This window comes from Bidens hawaiensis, unplaced genomic scaffold (assembly GCF_021521415.1).
Source record: "Bidens hawaiensis isolate Kalapana, Puna unplaced genomic scaffold, B.hawaiensis_p1.1 tig00022693_1, whole genome shotgun sequence".
In the NCBI taxonomy this organism is placed as follows: Eukaryota; Viridiplantae; Streptophyta; class Magnoliopsida; order Asterales; family Asteraceae; genus Bidens; species Bidens hawaiensis.
In genome coordinates this window covers 149786-167053 of record NW_027493547.1, presented here as the reverse complement: position 1 = coordinate 167053, position 17268 = coordinate 149786, and the positions used below count along the sequence as shown (strand labels likewise).

At 39.6% G+C, this 17268-nt stretch overlaps 2 protein-coding genes across 2 annotated transcripts; one reads left to right on the top strand and one right to left on the bottom strand.

Moving 5' to 3' along the window:
- Positions 1–316: 316 nt before the first annotated feature.
- On the bottom strand, positions 317–10527 carry LOC143566102 (protein SIEVE ELEMENT OCCLUSION B-like). Its single transcript, XM_077052886.1, has 7 exons — positions 10062–10527; positions 8834–8938; positions 8304–8752; positions 7918–8027; positions 7699–7841; positions 7109–7597; positions 317–937 (listed from the first exon to the last, which is right to left on the bottom strand). The coding sequence occupies exons 1-7, from the start codon at positions 10506–10508 to the stop codon at positions 317–319; spliced, it is 2364 nt and encodes a 787-aa protein (XP_076909001.1). The 5' UTR covers positions 10509–10527.
- A 3032-nt stretch (positions 10528–13559) lies between these two features.
- On the top strand, positions 13560–14452 carry LOC143566126 (F-box/FBD/LRR-repeat protein At1g13570-like). Its single transcript, XM_077052905.1, has 4 exons — positions 13560–13628; positions 13701–13814; positions 13899–14054; positions 14147–14452. The coding sequence occupies exons 1-4, from the start codon at positions 13560–13562 to the stop codon at positions 14450–14452; spliced, it is 645 nt and encodes a 214-aa protein (XP_076909020.1).
- The last annotated feature ends 2816 nt before the right edge of the window (positions 14453–17268 follow it).

Here is a 17268-nt window from a genome sequence, read left to right as displayed (position 1 = left end):
CCCCTATATGTAATCTGACATCCGTCATTTCAAATGACGGATCTCCTATTTTCAATCAACAATCTTTCTCTCTCCTAAAAACTATTTTATGCTCTTCAACTTTCCTATTTAAAAAAAAAATTCGTTTACAAGACTGCGCTATTCCAGTGAGCTATAGGGGATTCTTACTCACTAACACATCACTTGTATTATGGATTCAATACAACTATATTAATCACAATTTAAAATAAATAACAAACCACTTAATCGTAACATATTATACTGACTCACCAATATCTCCTCCATCTATAATTCAAGAAGCATACAATAATCATACTTAGTCAACGCAGCATCGGTACAATAATAACCTATCCATTGGCCGCCCGCATTGAACGCAAACAACTCTCTCCGGCACATTCCCAGTGGTTTCAGGCAAGATTAAACGGTTGCAATGAACAAGTTGCTGGGTAACCGCAAGATGATTGTTTAAGGCCGGTAGAAAACCGATTTCTTGTGCCACATCTTGCCACTCACTATAATTGTTCAAACTCCTTAAAAGCGTGATACCATCAGACCTACTCATCCAATCATTCGACCAACGACATATCACAGCCCAACCCTGTTCACTTCCATCATACGTAAGCATCACGTTTATTTCATGTAGAATCGGGTCGTCTTCAAATGATTTCCCCTGTTTGAGTTTTGAGTAAAACATGCTCTTGAGTCGACACCAAAATGACCGCATTAGAGTTTGGTTCTGGAGCACGTGGCCAAGATTCTCAGCATGGATTATATCGCTGATCCTCATTACTCTCCCCCTTTGGTCGCTTGTCCCGACATATAACATCTCAAGCGGGATTCCAGCCTTACGTGCCACTGCTTGAGCGGTTGTTGTAAATCTTCGAATCCACTTCAGATCCTCCCCTCCATACAAACAAATGTACTTTCCCTCATCAACCTGTCAAAAATTTTACTATACATTATATAAAGCAGAACCATGGACAACATCCAAGACAACAAATTTGCACAAACCTCCACCTAGGTGTCACGTCAGATTCCAAACTTTTTTCAAAAACCTCAATTTTTTCTACAACAAACCTCCACCTCACACTCCACATCATGACATACTTTTACGATTAATATAAATCAACTACTATAAAATTTTAATTAATCTTTATTTTGCATATATTAAAATTAAAGTATTTAATAATACAAAAATAACGATGATCAGATAGAAACCAATAATTATATTTTTAAATATGAAACTGAAAAAAAAATAATAAACAAATATGAAAGTGACTAATGGACATCGTTGTGGAAAAAAATATGTGGTTTTGCGTAAAGCATAATTCTATACTCTAAACCCATAATGTAACATCCACTATTTTTTCGTTTTGTAGCCGATCAGTATTATAATTCAGGTCTTGAATTATTAATAAAAGTTTATTTTATTCATTTATCATATGTTACTAGCGTTACAACTTGTTTACGTGGTTTCAATATCAAGTTATAACAATTAGAAGCAATTTTATTAATTGTAGGGCTATTCTTGTCAAAATGAAACTTTAGGGAAAAGACCCTCCTAATGTGGCACATAGGAATGGGCCAATTGCCTCGCGTGGCATGGCCTACAGCGCTGATCAGATCAGAGTTCGTTTTTCAACTCGTTTAACCTATTTAAATTCAACCTCTTCATCCTAATCTCGTTGTTAATTCAAACCTTTCAGTTCCAGAACATTCCTAAGCATATCCTATCACGATCCTACGAATTTTATCGTTTAATTCAAGTTATTAATCAAGATTAGTGTTTATCTTATTCCATTTTTGAGGTTTAAGCAAGTTTAGTGATTTATTGATAAACCATAAGCCTAAATCTAATTCCTATATAAACAAGGGTAGGCTCTCAATCCTCTCTTACTTTCACAAATTCAAGGCTCAATCAAATGCTCTTCAAGTTTTGACTTTCAAAAGTCAAATGGGTCTCTTAAGCATCAAGTATCTTGTTTTTCCATCAATCCTCAAGTAACTTTTGGTTTTTATTGTTAGTTATCAACCCTTGAAATGAAAGCCCACATCCAACTTCAATGGATTTGGGTGATTTCATGTTCAATTGAATTAATTTCAATCTAGCGTTTATGTCAAGAACTAAATTGGGGCTTTTCAATTACACTAGGAATTAACCCGAATTAGCTTATGACTTTTCAATGTTTCATGTTTGTAATTATGTTTTGGACATGTTGGACAGATCTCATATAAACCACCTATGCTTTGAGTGTCTTCGAATTGAAAGGCCTTACTTGGTGGAACAATGAGAAGTGCTCCTAAGGAGATGAATTCGCCATAGCTATGTAGTGGGGTGATCTCAAGGAACTCATTCTCACAGAGTTCTGCCTAAAACACGAGATACAAAGGTTGAAAAGCGGAATTTTGGATACTCAAGCAAGAAAGCAGTGATAGTGACACTTACAATAACCGCTTCCATGAGCTTAGTCTATTGGTTCCTTATTTGATAACTCCTCTCTCCCGTTCCATTGACAAATACATAGCCTGGTTGGCCATGCAAATTCAATGCTCCGTCTTGAGTAGCAATCCGCAAACCCTTCATGTTGCCATTATACTTGCTACTACTCTCGCCGAGAACCACGTTAAGGCCGGGACCTTGACGAGGAAGAATACCAAGAAACCCTCCGAGAAGGCCTCGACCGAACCCGCAAAAGAGTTCAAGGCCGAGTCATCTTCAAAGACCAATAACCATGCCAACCACTACTCCATCAACAAGAACAAACGCAAGGCCGATCACCACAACTATGCTTTAACCCAATCCAATCCACCACCACATCAACAGGCCAATCCTAACAAGAAACCCTATACCAGGCGTCACATGTTGTGCACCACTTGTCGACGTCATCATCCCGCTTACTCTTCATACCGTCTATGCACCAATTGCAACTTTCTGGTTACCTTGCCAACACTTGCCGCGAAGTTACGCGTGGACAAACCGCTCCACAACGATTCGTTCTGTAAAACTCTCAACCTCGTGTCGCGTCACTTTCTCAACCCAATGCTCACCCTAGGGCTTGCTATAATTGTGGCGGCCCTAATCATCTCCGAAATTCTTGCCCCCTCCCCAACTCGCTTTTGCTCACCAAGCCCAAGTTATACCCGCTCCTTACTACACTACTCAAGCTTACCAAGTCTAAACCTATCAACCTCAAGTCCCACAAACTCGTTGCTCCTCAAGTTCCTCAACTCATGGCTCCCGTGCAACCGGTTCAAACTCCCTCGATCCATTCAAGCTCCGCCACCCAACCAAGTAGCTCAAGCAATCCAAGATGCTAGTGGGCGTGCTTTCATGCTTAATGTGAGCAAAGCCCAAAACTCCAATGATGTGGTGAACAGTATGTTTCTCGTAAATTATCATTCTGCCTCGTTTTTTTATTTGGGTGCCGATAAGAGTTTCTTTTCATTTGATTTTGAGTATATACTTTCCATGACACGCGCTAAATTGTCTAAGCCCTTTATGGTAGAAATTGCAAATTTTCATAGATTCTGTTATCCGTAATTAAACTCTCACCCTCAATAAACATAGATTTTCCATTGACCTCATACCTATGAAGATTGGAAGTTTTTATGTCATAGTAAGCATAGATTGGCTATCTTTACATCATGCTAAAATCTTGTGCTTCGAGAAGTATATTCGAATTCCTCTCCTAAATAGTGTAACCTTAAACGTTTTGAAGAAAGACCTTTCCCAAAACTTAACATCATGTCTTGCTTTGAAGCCCAACCTTACTTGCACAAGAAGTACGTGGCTTTCCAAGCCCATGTAATCAAGAAGAAACCCAAAGAGAAGAAGAAACATTCCGATACGTGATTTTCCAGGCGTTTTCCCCGAAGACATTTCCGGACTTCCTGCCGCTTGACAAGTGAGTTTTGTATTAAATTTGTATCCAGAGCTAATTCCGTTTCCAAATACCCTTACCGTCTTGCACCCTCCGAAATGCAAGAACTTTCTAAAAAACTCCAAGAATTCTCAGACAAGGGCTTTATTCGTTCTATTTCATCTCCGTGGGGCGCACCAGTTTTGTTCGCCAAGAAGAATGAGGGATCTTTCCGTATGCGCATCGATTACCGTGAACTTAACAAACTCACTATCAAGAACCATTACCCTTTACCTTGTATAGATGATCTTTTCGATCAACTTCAAGGAGCCGCTTGCTTTTCGAAGATAGATCTCCATTCCGGTTATCATAAACTACGTGTCAATGAAGGAGAAATACCCAAAACCACATTTCAAACTTGATATGGTTCTTATGAATTTTGTGTTATGCTGTTTGGGCTAACCAATGCACCCGCGGTTTATAAAGACCTCTTGAACTGTGTTTGCAATCCCTACTTGGATAAATTCGTAATTATTTTCATCGATGATATCCTAATCTATTCCAAAATCGAAACCGATCACGAGAAGCATTTGCATGCTATTCTCAATCTTTTGAGAAAAAAATAACAACTTTATGCCAAGTTCTCCAAATGTGAATTTTGGCTAAAGTAAGTTCAATTTTTGAGCCATGTCGTAAATGACAAAGATTTCATGTTGATCCCGCCAAAATAGAAGCCGTTAAAAATTGGAAAACCCCGACTTCTCCTACCGAAGTTTGATCTTTCCTTGGTCTAGCGGGATATTACCGTCGTTTCATCCGATATTTCTCCAAACGTGCTTTATCCCTTAATGCCTTAACTCACAAGGGTAAGCCTTATGAGTGGGGATTGAATCAAGAAAAATCCTTTCAAACTCTAAAGGACATGCTTTGCAATGCCCCGATCCTAACCCTTCCCGAAGGTAATGACGATTTCATTGTATTTTGCGGCGCTTCTAACCAAGGTCTTGGTTGGGTTCTTATGCAACGATGCAAGGTTGTTGCTTATGCCTCGAGACAACTCAAGATTCCTGAAAAAAATTATAAGACGCACGATCTCGAGCTTGGTGAAGTTGTATTCTCTCTAAAAATGTGGAGACACTATCTCTATGGTACAAAATGTGTCATTTACACCGATCATTAAAGTCTTAAAAAAATTTTTGATCAAAAAGAGCTTAACATGAGACAACGACGATGGGACAAGTTACTTAGTGACTATGATTGTGGGATTCGCTTCCATCCCGGTAAAGCAAATGTCGTGGCCGATGCTCTTAGTCGTAAGGAGCATGCAAAATTCATATCACTTAATTGTGTTGTTAATCAACTCGATCTTATTTGTTGTATCTATGAATCTCAACACGTCTCGATCTCTAAAGGTAACATGTATGACTAGATATCGTGTGGTGCCGAACTCCAACTCGAAACTAAATAGAATGGCTTGCTATATTTCAAAAATAGTCTATGGATTCCCAATCGTGGCGATCTTCGCACCTTCATCCTAGAAGAAGCGCATAAATCATGATACTCCGTTCATCTCAGTGCAGATAAAATGTATGCCGATATTCGTTCCACTTATTGGCGGCCTGGAATGAAGAAGGATATTGCGATATATGTATTCAAATGTCTTACATGCTCTAAGGTTAAATCCAAGCACCAAAAACCTTTTGGTTTGCTCGAGCAACCTCCGATTCCCATTTGGAAATGGGATGACATTGCTATGGATTTCATCACCAAACTTCCAACAACCCATGTCCAACATGATAGTATTTGGGTGATCATCAATCGGTTAATCAAATTAGCTCACTTCATCCCTATTCGAGAGAAATATTCAGTTGAGCAACTTGATAAGCATTATGTCAAGCACATTGTTTGTCATCATGGAGTACCTTTGACTACATATTCGATCGTGATAGTCGTTTCATCTCACATTATTGGAAATCTTTACAAAAAGCTTTGGGAATTCGATTAATCTTAGCACCGGTTATCATACTAAAACCGATAATCAATCGAAGAGAAATATTCAGACTTTGGAGGATATGCTTAAATCTTGTGTACTTGAATTTGGTGGAAATTGGGATGCTCATCTATCACTCATTGAATTCTCGTACAACAATAGTTTCCACTCTAGCTTTGGAATGGCTTCGTTCAAAGCTCTTTATGGCCGCCAATGTCGTTACCCGATATGTTGGAACGAAATTGGTGAATCTCAAATAATCAGTCCCAAGATGGTTCAAGAAACATCTAATAGAATTGCTCAAATCCGTCATCTTCTCGCCGCAAGAAGTCGTCAAAAGAGTTATGTCGTTAAACGTAGCAAGCTTCTTGAGTTTAATGTTGGTGATCAAGTCCTTCTCAAGGTATAAAGGAGTCGTTCGTTTCGGTAAAAGCGGAAAGTTATCTCCTCGATTCGTTGAACGATTCAAGATAATTGATAGAGTTGGTAAAGTTGCTTATAAACTCGAACTTCTTGGAGAAATCTCTAATATTCATCCGACTTTTCACGTCTTAAACCTCAAGAAGTGTCTAGCCGAGGGTAATCTCCATATACCCCTCGATGAAGTTCATATTAATGATACCATGCACGCTGTTGTAAAGCCGGTAGAGATCATGGATCGCATGAATAAGGAAATGAAGCGTAGCTGAATTCTGTTAGTTAAAGTTTGTTGGGAATCAAAGCGTGGTGCTGAATTTACTTGGGAACACGAAGATCAAGTGAAGATCAAGTATCCTCATCTTTTTGCTGTAGCTTCTCCTTAATTTCGGGAGAAATTTCAAAAGTAAGGAATATTGTAGCATCCGCTATTTTTTTGTTTCATTGTACCCGACACGTACCATAATTCCAGTCTGGAATTATTAATAAAAGTTTATTGTATTCATTTATCATGTGTTAGTATCGTTACAACTCGTTTACGTACTTTAAATATCAAGTTATAGCAATTAGAAGCAATTTTATTAACTATAGGGACTATTCTTGCCAAAATGAAACTTCAGGAAAAAGACCCTCCTCGCCTAGCGCATAGGAATGGGCCAATTGCCTCCTGTGGCGCGGCCTATAATGCTAATAAGATTAGAATTCGCTTTTCAACTCGTTTAACTTGTTTAAATCACATTTCTTCATCCTAATCTCGTTGCTAACTCAAACCTTTGAGTTATAGAACAAAAGATTATTATGTTGTTTATATTAAGGTAAAATGTGAGTAACGTTAACGTACCCAAATGGAAATATTTGGCTCGATTCCATCGGCAAGAAACTCAATCCTCCAAGTCTCCACACGCCAAAGGGCTTCTTCCCTCATGCTAGTGAACGGGAAAGCCACGCTTCCCCATATCCACATCATGTGTAGTGCGTTGGTGTTGACGATCCTCCCTTGAGGATTGAACACCACAAGCAAGGGTTTATGGTTAAAGTGCCACACCTCCTTAATGTACTTAATCGCTTCTGGATCACGTAACGAGGGGTTAAACACCGAATACCAAGGCGCCATGTTTCTTAAAATCTCCAATTTTTCCTGGGTCCACGGTGTCGCCTTATGATTGGGCACCACCTGGAGCCAGACAACCTCATAGTGGCTCTCGGCTCTTTCGGGATATAGCTTTGCCTCACTGTATATATGGTCAAGCATTGAAAAATCTTCGTATGGCAGGTCAAGGTCCGAAATTAAAAGCAACACCATCTTGTTCTTTAGTATATCAATGCTAACCTAATCTCGCAACAATATTCAATTTTGATCAAACTATTAGTCGCTATAACTAATGATCTTTAATAAAACCAATTTACGAAAAATGAACAATGAACACGTACCCGATTCTTTGTACTGCTTTCGTACAATGGTTGTTGATCATCTTTTAGGTAAATCAAATGCTTGAGAGGCTTCGTATTATCAATATGTGGAGACTCCATGACGCGGACAAATATTAGGTAATCTTCAATCTGCTTCCTCTCATCTAATCATCAATATTAGTTTCAAAATACATTGATTATCGGTAAATGACCTTATTAATTTAACATATTTTATCTTACTAATATGGCGATTGCATAGATCTAGTTGATGCTTGAGGGGATCATGAATGTTGCTGATCTTGTGAGTCAAACTTGATAGCTCCCAAGCTTCCGTGGTCATAGTGATATGCCTGTGTTAAAATGTGTTATTTATGGTTCTTGAGAATTTGTAAGGGGAATTAAATAATTAAAAAAGTGGGCATTTGTGACCGTTTTGCGACTTTATTGTGCTTGATCTTGAATTTTGCAAGCACTTGCTATGATTCCAGTTGCAAATTAGTTGCTAATTTTGTGACCTTTTTTTTGTTTGCAAATTGTTATCGCAATTGTCTAGTTTTCTACTAGTGATGTTGTATAGTTCTAGATAAGGGAATGCATAATGGGAAAAAAATGAGATGAAAACATACTCATGTACCGTTCCGATTAGATTAATGAGAATGGAAGCACACGCGAGGATGCTTCGAATGATCCAGTAACCCGCAGTGGGAATAAGAGCGGTGGCCGTAATGAGTTCAGGAGTATCCGGGCTAATGTATTGCTTGGGAAGATCCCTAAATCGAACAACACAATGGGTCAAGTCAAGCATGGCTTTGAGGAGGTTAGTGCCGGCCTCAAACCTTGGTTTGAGAGCCTCATCCCGCTCGAGCACATCATGCATTTGCTTGAGGTGGGCTTGGGACTTAGCCGGTGGATCCGAAACGCACTGCTGAACCCTCAACCAAAACTCGCCATAGTTCTCCATAAAAGACGCTAGGGTAATAATTGCTTTTACATCCCACTCATAATGGGAAAGCATGTGGAATATCCTTGTAGTGGTTGCATGTGCGTCACCACTTCCAATGCCTTTGCGGGAAACCTACATGTGGTTCTCTGCATATTATTGATTATAAAACACGTACTTTCTCTATATATGTATAATATATTATAAGTTTATAACCATTGATCGTAACGTGGGGAGTGTCATGGCTTCAAGCATCTCACTAACGTCGTTATCATTATCAATCACACTCTCTACTATGGCATCTATTTCCGGTTGAGTACCCTACAAATAAAAAGGAAATAATATTAAGATGATTTAATAAACCAAATACAAAAAAGAAAGAAAGAAATAAAGAACAAACATTAGGGATTTTGTCCGGATGTATTCTCAATAAAACATTAGGGATTTTGTCCAACCGAGAATACATCCGGAACATCCACGACGTGTAAACACACAAACGCACCCCAGCGTTGCAACGCGCGGGTACAAAAACTTGTTAATTATTAAATGGTTGTACGTGTTTCTTGCTTGTACATATGCCTTTTGCTTTTGTTTATTCTCCTTTTACCTTTACTTGTTGGGTTAGTTTAGTTATCAAATATACCAAAATAGTACTCAAACTCGTATAGTGTTTCAAAACAATGTGGTTTTTCAAACTTGTGCTTGCGTCTTTATGCGAAAAAACTTACCAAATTTCCGGGCTCCTATTGGTAGGAATGGTTTGAACAACCGATCTGCTTGAAGAGGAACCACAACCAACAGAAGATTTGCACACGTGATGAAGCCATTCGAGAATAATTTTGGAAGGTTTAAGAGAATAATAAGCGTTTAAGAGAGTATAGAGTGTTTTAAGTGTTATGATTCAACATACACACCCAATACACATTATTGTTATTACTAATATATACATATATATATAGGGCAAAAAGGTAAAAAAAATGTGAAAAAGACAGTAAAAAATCGACCCTAATGGTAAAATAAAACAGCTCTCGAACGGAAGTAGCCGGTATAATAACAGCTAAAATCAGGTTGGGTTGAAAATGGTTTAATAACAGCTAAAATCATGTGGATATCCCTGTAGTGGTTGCATGTGCGTCGCTACTTCCAATGCCTTTGCAGGAAACCTACACGCGGTTCTCAGCATATTATTGATTATAAAACAGTACCTACTCTATATACGTATAATACATTATAAGTTTATGACCATTGATCTTAACGTCGGGAGTGCCATGGATTCAAGCATCTAACTAACGTCGTTATCAATCACACTCTCAACTATGCCATCTATTTCAATCTCAACTATGGCATCTATTTCCGGTTGAGTACCCTACAAACAAAAAGGAATTAATATTCAATATTAAGATGATTTATTAAACCAAGTACAATAAAGAAAGAAAGAACAAACATTAATAGGGATTTTGTCTAGATTGGCTCTATGCGTGATGTCCTCAATGATTTGCAGAAGTGGTTTGACATCAAAATAGGTGCCATCGGGAGCGTGTGTGGCAAGTATGTTTTTCATCAAGGCATTGTCGTCCAAGGAGGAGAACATGTGTCGGTCACCTCGTGTAGGAAACCTCAAAATAGGTGCCATCGGGCGCCCGTTTGCCTCAAGATGCTCATTTAAGGCCGGTAGAAAACCCCTACTTTGTGCCTCATCCTGCCACTCACTATACTTGTACAAACTCATTAAAACCGAGCGACCATCAGACCTTCTCATCCAATCGTTCGACCCATGACATATCACCGCCCAACCCTGATCATTTTCATCATATGTAAGCATCACATTAATTTCATGTAGAATCGGGTCTTCATCAATTGATTTCCTGTGTTGGAGTTTTGAGTGCAACATGCTCTCGAGTCGAACCCAAAAGAACCATATTACAATTCGGTGCGGGAGCACGTGGCTAAGTTCCTCAACTCGGATTATATCGTTGTTTCTCATCACTTTCTCCCTTTGGTCGCTTTTCCCGACATATAACATCTCAAGCGGGATTCCAGCCTTACTCGCCACTGCTCGAGCGGCTACTGTAAATCTTCGAATCCACTCCAAATCCTCTCCTCCATACAAACAAATGTATTTTTCTTCAGCAACCTGTCGACAAATTACATTACTTTATATAAAGCAGAACCATGAACCTTAACATCAAACTCATAAAATAAAAATGTACTTTTGTTATTAACATTAAGACAAATTGTGTGCGCTTAAGTAAAGAAGAACCCTAAACTCAGAACACTAAACCTATAAAAATAAAAATGTACTTATTTTGTTAAGTTTAAGATAAAATATGAGTTACGCTAACATACCCAAGTGGAAATATTTGGCTCGATTCCGTCGACAAGCAACTCAATCCTCCAAGTTTCCTCATGCCAAAGGGCTTCTTCCCTCATGCTAGTGAACGGGAAAGCCACGCTTCCCCATATCCACATCATGTGTAGCGCATTGGTATTGACAATCCTCCCATGAGGATCCATCACCACGAGCAACGGTTTATGGTTAAAGTGCCACACCTCCTTAATGTACTTGATCGCTGCTGGATCAAGTAACGAGGGATGAAAAACTGAATACCATGGCATGATATCTCTTAACGCCTCAAATTTGCTTTGCTTTTCTTGGGTCCACGGTGTTGCCCTATGATTGGGCGCAACTGGGAGCCAGACCACCTCATAATGGCTCTCAGCTCTTGCCGGGTTTAGCCTTCCCTCTCGGTACATCTGGTCAAGAACTGACAGCTCATCTTCCAGCAAGTCAAGGTCCGAAATAAAAAGCAACACCGTCTTCATCTTTAGTATATCAATGCTAACCTAATCACGGACCAATATTCAATTTTGATTAAAGTATTAATCGCTATATCTAATTTTCTTCAATAAAACCAATGTATGAACAATGAATAATCTTAATATCTTTCCAACTACTCCCACTTTCTCTCTACTATCTTCTCTTGTCCAAAATAACTAAACTCAAGATCCGAGATCTCGATTCTTCTAGTGTGATTTCCGCTAGCACTAGAGAGATTGATCCAAGAATAATTTTTGTTAGATCTGGTTTCAGGACCTACATAAGCAAGGAGGGATTTGTTGAAGCTTCACAATTCTCCTTTGTCCACAGTTGAAGACGTTCAATGGGACAACACTGACAAGATAGTTGAGAAGTTCAACAAGTTCGTCCGCTATCTTGTTGACAATCAAATATTTGATTATGACTCTCCATTCGAATACGAAACCGACTGAAGACGGAAGCTGAAGAAATCATACTAAAGACTAGAGGGAGATTGTAGGGCCCTGTTTTGTGTTGTAGTCTTTTGTATTATTCACGATGTAACTTATTAGCTTTCGGTTTCGTTTGTGTATGTTTGGGCCCGAGGCCATATACTTGGAGCCCATCAGGCCGGAAATAATGAAGAAATGCATGGCATGCTTCTCCTACAAATAGGGAGGCATGTGCATGCATAATATATCCCTTTCGAAAACCTTATCTTCTACTTTCTCACCAAGCCTCTCTACTCTCTCTTTTTCTTACCCTTTCGGGAAATAACCGAGCATCAACAATATCTGATATCTCGGTTCTTGCAAGTGATTTCCGCTAGCTCACGAGTGAGATTGATTCAAGAACTTAGTTGTTTGATCCGTTCTAAGGACCTACAACTACTACTACTATTATTATTATTATTATTATTATTATTATTATTATTATTATCAACTACTAAAACAGTTTATCTTGTTCTTCAAGATTTCTTCTCATGTATATATGTATTCATTGTAAACATTACACTTTCAATTAAATATATATCATTCTCCCTACCTCTCTCTCTCATATTCATTGCTTTTAGAGTGCTCGTTTGCATGCGTGAACCAACCCAGGTATTTTCATATTAACCTATCTATTTATTGTTTACCATTCTCTTAAACATAAACTATATCGTAATTTGTTCTTCTCTTGAATCTCCCAAAATTATCTGTCTTATAATTTATACAATTTACTTTTAGGCTATATCGAGATTTATTATAAGATATCTATCTTTTAACGAATATTTTAAAATTTATTGTCTTCTCGTTGAATTCCATATAAAATTCATATTAAATATATATTATCTCTTGAGATTTTTGCCACAAAACGGGTTTGGCCCAAACTTGGGAATTATTCAGTTTGTTAACGGCAGGCGTAAAATTGTATTTTATTTAATTTGCTTAAACCCTAGACTTAGATAGGTAGATTATAATTGCCTTAAATCATGACATCAAAAACCGGTATTGTCAAGTAGAAAATTTTGAATGAATTTAAGGGGAGACTGTTTGATTTTGTTTTGCATTGCGCCTTGCAGGAGTATCAGTATGGAGTATGAAAACACAGCAAGCGGTCAACGCCTAAATTCAGATATCATCAACAACCTTCCTCAAAACATAATTGAGAGTATTCTAAGTCTTATGCCACTTCGAGATGCAGTGAGAACGAGCGGTCTTTCAAAGAAATGGCGGTATAGCTGGCGGGGCATGCCCGAAGTTTTATTTACAAGGCATCTAGTCAAATTACCATCAATTGTTTTTGGTCGCACCAAGTGGAAGTGTAAGCTTGCCAAAGCCATCTTCCATGTTTTGTTACTACACGAGGGTCCGCAAATAGTTGGGTTCGATTTTCTATATGCTCCTCTTCAGATGACGAAACCTGAGCTTGCCCCGATGATACGTTATCTTGCTGTGACTCGGTGTGTGAAAGATCTGGAATCAGATTATAAGTCTTCTTGCTATGAGAAATTGTGTGAGTGATCTGATTTTCGCTAATGATGATAGGTTCTACAAGCTTCCCCATGCTTTCTTTAAAATGCAAGGACTAGAATTTATACGTCTTGAATTATGTATTTTTGAACCACCAAAGACATTTAACGTATTTAGTAAGCTTAAAAGAATGGAATTTAGGTGTGTTCGGGTTACTTCTCAAGCGCTTAAACGGTTCCTCTCCCAGTGCCCGCTGCTTGTAATCAACCATTTATGAAGTTCCTTCAACTAATTATTTGCCCTTGTTATAAAGGTATTTTAATGAATGCAGAGGGGACCTTATACAGATGGCTTCGTAGCAAGAGGATTCAAGCTTGCGCTTGCTAAGCTCTTACTCTGTGTGCCTTTGATTAGGACTTTGAGTATATCAAAGTCTTATATGAAGGTAATATTAATTTAGGTTAAACATTAATCACAATAACATAAGAATATTGTGCTACTTAATTTTGACTTTCGCATTCGGTTAAAGTACTTGTGTGCAGACGCCTCACCACACAATCTTCCAACTTCACTAGTCCATCTCAAATTTCTCAGTATGGATGTGTGCTTGGCAAAACAAAACCATATTTCTTCTGTCCTTTGTGTGATCAGGAGCTCCCCTATGTTGGAGCATATTGCTTTTCAGGTAAATGGTTTTATTATTATTGTTGTTTATGGTAGTGCTTTTTTTTTTCTTTTTACACTTTTATTGACATTTTTAGCACGATTTCTAATTAGATGTATGATAATGAGAAGTTGCATATTCAGCAAACTCGCACCAACTTTCTCGATTCAGAAAACCACCCAGATTTGAAGTTGGATCATCTTGAAACGTTAATGATAAGTTTTTTTCGTAGCTTACCTTTTGAGATGGAATTTGTGAAGCTCGTCATGACTAAGTCACCTGTGCTAAAGAATGTACAAATTGAGCTTAATGAAGATGTTTCTGTTGATAAAGAACTTGAGATACTTAGAGACATGCTGCTGCTATCATCAATTCCGTGCTCTGCAAAATTAACCGTTATACGCCCACAAACATCTTGATGAAAGCTGTTTTAATTTCTTTGGTTAGGATTAAGGATTATCATTGCGTAATACTTTTATGAACTATTTTGTATGTGTTTTGGTGGTTCCCCTTTTTGTTGAAATCTTAGTTTATGGTTTATAACAAGTCTAAAGTTCTCACTTAAAGTAGATTGTCTTGGTCTTGAACCCAAGTGAGTCAATTAATTAACTAGCGACTGTACTACTATCGATCAATGATTTTCTTTCTTTTGTACATTACAATAATGAAGAAACACTAAGTGAACCCTGGACAGATTATAGATAATCTGGACAGATTATAGATAATCTGGGGGTTAAGTAATGTTTCCCACGGATGAGGTCTAACTGAGAAGGCTGTTCTTCAGGAGACCTGCAAAACAAACACCGTAAGCTCGTCACTGAGAAGGGGGGGGGGTTCCTCCTTGTGACCACCCTCCGGCGTGAGAATCAGACTAGGTTGCTCTGAATATAAGTGTATATTAAGAGATTGCTAGATAACTGGGTAGCAGATGATCTTACCATTCCAAGATGTTGGAGTATTTATAGCCGAAGGTAGGTTAGAAGGTATAGCCGGCTGAATAGTATTCCTGTTCTACCAACAGTGGACTATGCACAGGCCATACTGGTTGGTGGATAGGTTACGGCCAACAGTAACTATGTCGGCTGCACTATTCCTCCAACTGTAGATTATGCACGTCCTACCTACTGTGGATTATACGCAGGCCATGCTGGTTGGTGAATAGGTTACGGCCCACAGTAACACTATTTCACCAACTGTAGGCTGCGCATGCCCTGCAGTAAGGGTTGGTGAGTAGGCAGCGGCTAATAGTGACAAACAGTACTAGAGGGTGCTCCTCCTCGTACTGTTGTCGGTGAGCTGTCACCCTGTGATTGGCTCATGGGCTGTTCTGGTCAGATTGTCTGTCCTATCCATACCTTGGTAGGTATAGTACAGATCTTTCAGAATCATACGGACTGGCTCATTTTGGCGGGATTGTTCCCGTCTTGCTCATTCCTTCATGTGACTACTGAAGTATCTATTGTCTTGTGCGTGTAGCCCTGCTGTCTGCGGGTAGCCTTCCCTGATGGCTTGTATCCGCAACTGCGGGAACAGGCGGGGTACTTCACCATTGGGAGGCTTTCCCTGCGTGTACAGCTTGCGTACTGCGCGTAAGGTTATCTGAGCATGGTGGGTCCTGCGGAAGCAGATGGCCTTTGCGCAGACGTCCCTGTTCAAGGTGAGTCTTGCGGGACCAACTGGGCTCTGCTGGGACCTACCTCTTCAAGTCCCCCAGTCCAATGTTCTTCTCATGAATGTTTAATAAAGTGAGGTGAACTTTTGGACTTTGAGCAAAGGGTTTTGAAAAGGCTTTTTAGTTTTAAGGTTCTCCGTGGGGATTCTTCCCGCGGGTTTCCTAGTGTCACTTGCAAAAATTCCCGATTTTTTTTTTGCTTGATCTTTGGGTATGATGCGGGTAGGTATGTAACCTTCTCGCAAGGCAGGAGCGTTGAGGTTTACTTGTATATAGTCTCCATGAGGTTCTGGTGGTTTTCAACATAGTGATCAATTATGCTAAGACCACCAATTCCATTACGGAGTTTCAAACAATATAATTCTCGACGTTCCCGTTATGCGGGGATGTTATTCCTCTATCCGCAAGCATTGCCTAGAAGATCCTTCTTGGTTTCAATTCTCTGCGGGTGCTAGGTATGTGAAGGGTTTTGCCTTAACACTGTACCCGCACCTGTCTTATAGTTACTTGGTTGCCAAGGTATTCTTGGCTTCAATTCCCTGCGGGTGCTAGGTATGTGAAGGGTTTTGCCTTAACACTGTACCCGCACCCGTCTTATAGTTACTTGGTTGCCAAGGTATTCTTGGCTTCAATTCCCTGCGGGTGCTAGGTATGTGAAGGGTTTTGCCTTAACACTGTACCCGCACCCGGCTTATGGTTACTTGTTTGCCAAGGTAAGGGGTGTTTTCCCGCTTACTTTTGAATCTTTTTTGAATTTTGAATTTCAAAATTCGAAGAGTTGGTAGAAAGATAGGAACAGTCCAAACGTCTGAAACGTCGTGCGACGGTTTCTTCTGACTGTGTCAGGTCGTGCAGGAAGTTATGGTGACGTGACATTATATGGTCATTCCAGTCTCTTTTTCAGGCGCGTGGGCGCGATTTTTCGGGCGCGTGGCCGCGAAATTGCTGGCACACGTCCTGTCAACAGCTGTTGCCAGCCTGCTTTATGCCACGTGTCATAGTTTCATTGCACCTTCGATTTCTCTCTCCTCCGCATTAAATTCATCGCATTAATTGCGATTAGTATATAAAGGGGGAGAGGGCTGTTTGCAATCCACACTTTCACCCTTCTCTTCTTCTTCTTTAGCGATTTCCGGCAAATACTCCCCTTTTCAGGCTAGCATTTTCCCGAAATCGCTTTCTTTTTTCTGCACAATGTCTTCTCGTGATCTTGAGTCTTCGGCCGATGACAAGAGTACTGCTGGTGAGTGCCAGTGTGCTCTGCCCGGCGATCAGTACCGGTATGTTGTTAGGAAGTTCATGCTCGATCCTCTCGAGCCTGAGTTTCCTGAACCCCATCAGACCGTGTACGATGCCCCCAGTGGCAAGATCGGGGTATATACTGCATTCTTTGTTTATGGGAACCTTAGGTTCCCATTGACAAAGTTTGTTTACCGTGTCCTCGAAAGGCACGGTGTTCATCTGACCGAGCTGCACCCAATGGCGATCGCGAAGATTCGCCACTTCGAGTGGGTGTGCCGGATATTGGGTGTTGAGCCCTACGTGGACCGCCTGATGACCTTC